Raw genomic sequence first — 7,178 nt, forward strand, 5'->3', positions numbered from 1 at the left:
TTCTGTCATTATTTGAAAACTTAAATGAATATATACAAAAACTCTTTGAACATTTATTTATGGTTTTAATTTTCAATAATGGTATGCAAGAAAAAATACCCAATACAAGAAGGAGCAAAAACAAGCCCACGCGCTTCCTTCGCCCACGCGTCTGAAATCCGACGTTGGGCGGACATCTCGAACCAGTGTCTTTAGAAAGAACAGAGAGGAGGCGACCCCTACCCCCTTCATTTATATATCCACTTCCAAACACTCAGATTCATGGACGCCATTATACGCTCCCACATCTCCCTTTACTTTTAGGGTTTTATTGTATTTTTAATTCTTTGATTATCCCCAAATCGAAATTTTCTATCTTCCCAACAGACTGTTACAGCCACTGATTCCGCCACCGTGATTCACCGTAAGTTAGATCTAAACATGAAGTTTTAACCTTTACCCCTATCGATTTAGCTTTCAACTCTCAATCCATGTTTGTTAATCTTAATCCATTCCATTTCGCATTATTTATTCATTGTTTTCGTAAATTTTCTGGGTATTTTACTGTGTCCCTGATCTCGAGAAACAAAGAAAAGAAAATAGAAGGGGGGAGGTCCACACGAATCTGAAACTTTGTATCTATCTGCTCTGTTTATAATATTTTATTGATTAAAAAAACAATAAAAAGATTCTACAACTTTTTTTTTTCTTTCTTCTTTTCTGGACTGTATGTGGTTTTCTAGATTACATGAGAGAAAAAGAGGGTCAACTACTCAAACTGGTCGTTTTTCCTCTATTTCTGTAAGGTAGCTAAAAAGTCAAATTTGATTCTTTGAAAATTTACCCCTTTTTAGCCATTTTTCTTTTCACTTGTGGGTTGTTCGAAAAGATGTAATCTTTTTTTTTTTTTTTTTTTTGAAACTCGTTATTTCTTTCGTATATCGTACATGGAAATGGGGCCATTATTCACAGATGACAGCTAAACGGTCAACTTCTCGTCTGTCAGAGTCTAGGGTTTTGAGAGGGGGAATTAACGCGAGAGAGTAAGGGTTTTGGTTGTCTTGTACCCACCCCTTCGGGTAGTCTTTAATTTTTATGGCTTTTGGTTGTTGAATATGAATTAATTAAGAGACTAGAGTTTACATACATACCCATTACCCAGTTACCCACCCTCCCCACTCAAACACACATACATACACTTGATCTGGCTTTTCTCATGAGTGGATGAGAAACCGAATCTACAAATCACACCCATTTCGGAAGATTGATTAAGATTTGTAGTCTTACAGTAAAAAAGGGTTAGTTTCGGTTTTACTGATGAGTTTTGGGGGGTTTTACGGCGGCGGCGGCGGCGGTGTTGGTGGGGATTCACGAATGGTGATGGCTGATGGTTCTTTTAACAGTATGCCACTGCTCAGGGCTCCCATTTCTCAACCACAACTCATCGCCTCATCTCTTTACAACTCAGAATCCCTCTCTCTCGCCTTAGTATGCATTCTTCTTAATCGTGTTGGTTTTCGTTGTGGGCCTGTGTGTGTTATCTTCTTTCTGATAGGACTTGTTTTCTGTGTTCTTCTCGCGAAAATATATATATGGGTACGTAGTATATAATCATATTTATGATTTGTGATGATTTAATTTTTTAAACAGAAGCCGAAGATGGAAGGACTTGGAGAAATCGGTTTGATAGGTGAAAACTTTGAAGGAAATCTGGGAAGGGTTAGAGGAGATGGATCTGAAAGCAGGTCCGGCGGAAGTGACAATGTCGAAGGTGCATCCGGCGACGAACAAGATGTCCCGCCTGGCCCTTCTTCCAGTTCTCGCCGGAGACAGAAATATCACCGCCATACTCCATACCAAATTCAAGAGCTCGAAGCGTACGTAATTTCCTTTTTATCTATTAATTTAATTTCATGAATTTTATTTTTTTTTCGATTCTGGTTCATTATTTTGTTTGTTGCAACAGTTCCTTCAAAGATAATCCTCACCCAGATGAGAAAGAACGATTAGCGCTCGGAAAGAAGCTGAATTTGGAAAACAAACAAGTCAAATTCTGGTTTCAGAATCGACGAACTCAAATGAAGGTGATTGATTGATTGATTGATTACTTCCTTATAATACTAAAATTGTAACTGATCTTTAACATTGTTTGATTAAACAAACGACATTGTTGCAGACACAACTGGAGCGCCATGAAAATGCTATCTTAAAACAAGAAAACGATAAACTCCGGATCGAAAACATCGCCATGAAAGAAGCAATTCGATCTCCAGTCTGCAACAATTGTGGGGGGCAAGCAATTCTGGGTGACATATCAATCGATGAACACCATCTCAGAATCGAGAACGCCCGGTTACGAGATGAACTCAGTCGAATATCGATTCTAGCCAATAAGTTCCTGGGAAGGCCATTATCGTCATTTGGCGGTGGTAACGTGCCTCCCGGAATGGCTAATTCCAACTTGGAATTAGCTGTCGGAAGAAATGGATTCGGATTAAACATAAACCCGATGGATGTGGGTTTACCGATGGGGTTGGATTACAACAACGGAATCTCAAATGCTTTGCCATTGATGTCACCTTCAAGACCCGGAATGGGGATGGCGGCAGGTGGTGGTGGTGGTGGTATTGATATGGCGTATGATAAGAATGTGTTTTTGGAGCTTGCGTTGAATGCCATGGATGAATTGATGAAGCTTGGGCAGGTGAATAGCCCACTATGGCTTGGGAACATGGAAGGTGGTGGTGGTGAAGTTCTTGATTTAGATGAGTATATGAGAACTTTTCCTCTTTGTCTTGGTATGAAGCCACATGGATTTGTCACCGAGGCTTCCAGGGCTAGTGGTGTTGTTATGATCAATAGTTTGGCACTTGTGGAAGCTTTACTCGATTCTGTATGTTATATAAATTTTCATGTTTACAATGATTTTATTATTATTATAAAAAAATGATTATATTGTTTTTTATTATGCAGAATCGTTGGAGAGAGATGTTTCTTGGTTTGATCGGAAGTAGTAGCACTGTCGATGTGATTTCGGGTGGATCCGGCGATTCGAGAAATGGGGTTGTCCAACTTGTAAGCGTTGTTCTTATTTTTGTTCCTAAATTTTTAAGGTTTTTTGAAATTGAAAAAACTTAAAGAAAAGATTTTTATTATTTTTTTCTTTTTATTTTTTTGCAGATGCAAGCTGAGGTTCAATTGGTTTCGCCTTTAGTACCGGTTCGCCAAGTGAGATTCATTCGGTTTTGCAGACAACACGCGGAGGGTGTATGGGCGGTGGTTGACTTGTCTGTTGATGGCGGAAGAGAAGGATTTATATCTAGGAGACTTCCGTCTGGGTGTATCGTGCATGATATGCCCAATGGTTATTCAAAGGTAACATCTATCAATATCTGAATCAGTATCGATATCAGTATAGAGTGTCGGTGGTTAACAACACAATATCATTTAGTGTTATTTGACATCTCTAATAATTAGTAACTAGTAATGATAACTTTAAGAACAATAATGGTGTTGATACCATTTGTTGCACCAGAAATGGTGTACAAATTAGTTCTTTAATTTTAAAATTTTTGTTTATTATTTATATATTCTATATAAATTTATTACTTGTGGTGTTCTTTTTTAAATTAAATACATACTATTATTTTGTATGTATATTGAATTTAACTTTTATGTTGTAAAGTTTTAATATTATTATTTTGGTGTTAAAAAGAATGTACTTGATTAGAGACGAATTCCTGTTTGCATTAAATATTATTACATCATTTATATGCTGTCACATTTTTCTTTCTTTTGTATTGTTTTATGCTGTCACATTTTTCAAAGATTGAAGTATGATCGTCACATGCATGGTGTAAGATCAGAATACGTTTTTTCAACTAAATCGTACATTGAGGCATCAAATTGATTCTTTTACGTGTTGAATCCCGATAAATATTAATAATTTTTTTATATCTATAGATAGAGAGGAAGAAAAAAAATAAGCCTCGAACTGTTCATTTCTTGGTGTTACATTTATATTATATACAAAATCTATCACTCCCACCGTACTTACCACTCCATCTATCGTGTTTTTTTTTATCAACCACGAGGTTAAGTATGGCCTGGATGTGGTCTGTTACTAGTACTATCAGTTTATTATATTTACTATTTAGTTCAAAAAATGATTTTTATGCTAAATATGACTGTAAAAAGTAAAAACCATATAATTATCATTAATAATATAACTTTTTTTTAACAGGTAATGTGGATCGAGCATACAGAATACGAAGAGGGTGTCGTACACCATCAGTATCGGCCGTTAATTAGATCGGGGTTAGGGTTTGGTGCTCAGAAATGGATTTCAACACTACAAAGACATTGCGAGTGCATGGCAACAATCATGTCACCTGATTCTGCCACCGATGATCATAGTCCAGGTGGATTTCCACTTTCCATTTTCACACCACTTTTCTTATTTTCTCATTATTTATATACACTCTAATTAATATCTGTTTTTTTTTCGTGTGACAATATTATAACAGTGTTACCTCCCGGTGGTAGAAGGAGTTTAACGGCTCTTGCACAGCGTATGACGTCTAACTTTTGTGCCGGAGTTTGTGCCACTGGTGGTCATAAATGGGAGGTGATTGGCAATGGAGCCGAAGCAGCTAAAATTATGATCCGTAAAAGTTTAAATAATCATGGGGACCCTTCGGCAGTGCTGAGCGCCACCATGTCAGTGTGGATGCCCATGCCACATCAGCGCCTGTTCGCGCTGATGTTGAATGAAGAACTACGGTCCCAATGGGACGTTTTGTCCCATGGGACCGCTATGCAGAACATGATTCGTTTCTCAAAAAGTCAAGACCATGGCAACCTGAATACCATCTCTCTTCTACGTGCCAATGTGAGTCTGTTTCTTTTTTACTTAATGGACTTAACAGGTTAAGCACTTAATCTGGAAAACTATAGGTAATTTTTTCTTTGTATTTGTAGACTTCGGGTGGAAATGCGAATCAGAACACGGTTTTGGTGCTTCAAGAAAGTAGTACGGATGTGAGTGGATCACTTATAGTGTATGCAGCTGTGGACATAAATTCAATTGATGTGGTGATGCGTGGTGGTGACTCATCATGTGTGGCTCTATTGCCATCTGGGTTTGCGATCATGCCGGACTGTGTGGGTGAGGCGGGTGCACCGGTGACCAAACCCGGGTCAGAAGGTGGTTCGTTGTTGACTGTTGGGTTCCAGATTTTGGTCAATGATTTGCCATCGTCTAAGCTTACAATGGAGTCGATCAACACAGTTATTAATCTTATTTCGCGTACTGTTCAAGGGATTAAAGAGGTGGTGAACTCTAACCAACAAGGAAGGCAGATTAGTAGCTAGATAGATTGATTTTCTCTTTATAAGGAGAATTACTTCTTGTGTTTTTAATTGAACAAGATGATGGTATGTGTGGATTAATTTTTTTTAGGAAAGAGGAGAGTGGGGTTGGGTTTGATCTCACGAACTAGGGTTTGAGTCAAGAACGAACCGCGATGAACTTTTGTGGTTCGGGTATTGACTCAGTTGACCTGTGAGGTGAACTCAGCTTTGTTGGCTTCTCTTGTTCGTTTGTTTTTCTGTGTTTTGTATGAATTGAGTTGGGACTTTGGTTTTGTTTGCCTTTTCTGATCGAAAATCTCAGTGTGCATGTTTGTTCCAACTTTATGAATCGAAAATCCACTTATAAATCGTATTATAAACATGATACATTGATACCTGTATTTGTAACCATAATCATTGTAGGTTCAAGATATGATAGAACTAAGTCTTTCAAGAGCCTTAGATATAAGCGATGGGTGATCATCAACAGTTTTGCTGTTAGATGTAACCTGTTGGGCATCTAAATGTGAATGAACATCAATGTGCGAACAATCAATCTAGTCACAAAACCTAACTATTTCTACAACTTGGATCAAATCAGGCCTACGGCGACTCATTGAAAATGATATAAAGTTTTTGTTAAAAGTATCTCTGAAAAACAAATAAAGTTAGTGTTTGCATAATATTAATTTAATATGGATATGGATATTGAAGGTCCTAGTGATTTGATATGTTTATGGAATTGTTTGGCTGTCAAACTGACAAACGGAAAATTGTCTAAATCACGTAAAAGAAACGTTGATATGGGTAATACCGGCTATAGTTGATACAAAGCTTTTGCAACTCGTTTTATACCAAAACTTGTTTCACTTGGTTGGTACAAATTAGTAAAAATATATACAAACTTCTTTATAATTTCCTATAATAAGATTTAAAGATCGGCAATCACATCGGATAAATTTGTTGTTTAGTAGAGAAATTAGTTAAATAATTCTTTTAATTTATTATAGAATTCAGTTAACGTTACTTTTTTAATTTTTTAATTTAACAAAATAATAACTATCTATTTGACTAAATGAATTATATATGGCCTCTTCAAATTTTTAACACAAACAAACGGTTGACAATTGTATATTTGAATGGTTACGTGATTTAGAGAGGAGGTTAGGTTTGTTTTAATGATTGAACCATGATTAAGAGGATCACTATTAACTATTAATTCATAAGAAGGTAACCTAAAGTTGTATATGAAAACATAGGTGACTTAAGACTTAAGGTGAATGATTCATGTTCTCATGTGTGCACCTTTGACTCCATGAGCCATTAAAGACCTTTACGTATTAAGAATTGAATAAGATAATAGTTTGTTTGAGTAATATTTAAAGTGGTTAAGACTTATTATGCATAAAAGCATCATTTGGAAGTGTTTAGGAAAGATTAAAAACCAAGAGAGAAAAGTACATTATCTAAATGGGAAAATGTTGTTTTATTGATATACAGAGGGTCCACATGTCGTGAGTTTTCCAAGAGGAAAAATGCACGGGTTGTGTGTTCTCATGGAAATCCATGGTGAAATCCAACATTTTGCCCGATTTTCATAGTGTTTGACCTTTAAGGCTGGAGGGAGTGGCCTCACTACCCCTCTCGCCAAAAGGGTCGCTAAGAGATGTCACACCATCCCCAACAGTTCGCTAAAGAACGCGCCATGAAGAACTCGTTAAGAAGATAGCAAGATGAGAAAGAATGAAGAACTTAAATCTGATTGGTTATTTTCTTTTTCTATTTTTTTTTTCGTGATTCACCTTTGGTTTGCTGCTGTTGCCTCCCTCAATCTCCTCTCCACAAAT

At 36.8% G+C, this 7,178-nt stretch overlaps 1 protein-coding gene across 2 annotated transcripts; it reads left to right on the forward strand.

Moving 5' to 3' along the window:
- The first annotated feature begins 247 nt into the window (after positions 1-247).
- On the forward strand, positions 248-5,624 carry LOC145066076 (homeobox-leucine zipper protein HDG1-like). Of its 2 annotated transcripts, none has more exons than XM_079013248.1 (9): positions 248-403; positions 1,630-1,856; positions 1,946-2,063; positions 2,156-2,872; positions 2,953-3,054; positions 3,160-3,354; positions 4,223-4,400; positions 4,506-4,870; positions 4,960-5,624. In XM_079013248.1, exons 2-9 carry the CDS (start codon positions 1,639-1,641, stop codon positions 5,350-5,352), a joined length of 2,286 nt encoding a protein of 761 aa, XP_078869374.1. In that variant the 5' UTR covers positions 248-403; positions 1,630-1,638; the 3' UTR covers positions 5,353-5,624. The 2 variants fall into 2 exon arrangements, with proteins under 2 accessions (XP_078869374.1, XP_078869373.1); XM_079013247.1 differs by lacking the exon at positions 248-403 and adding an exon at positions 921-1,467.
- Positions 5,625-7,178: the final 1,554 nt, after the last annotated feature.

Source organism: Lactuca serriola, chromosome 8 (assembly GCF_051521515.1).
Source record: "Lactuca serriola cultivar US96UC23 chromosome 8, Lser_US96UC23_V15, whole genome shotgun sequence".
NCBI lineage: Eukaryota > Viridiplantae > Streptophyta > Magnoliopsida > Asterales > Asteraceae > Lactuca > Lactuca serriola.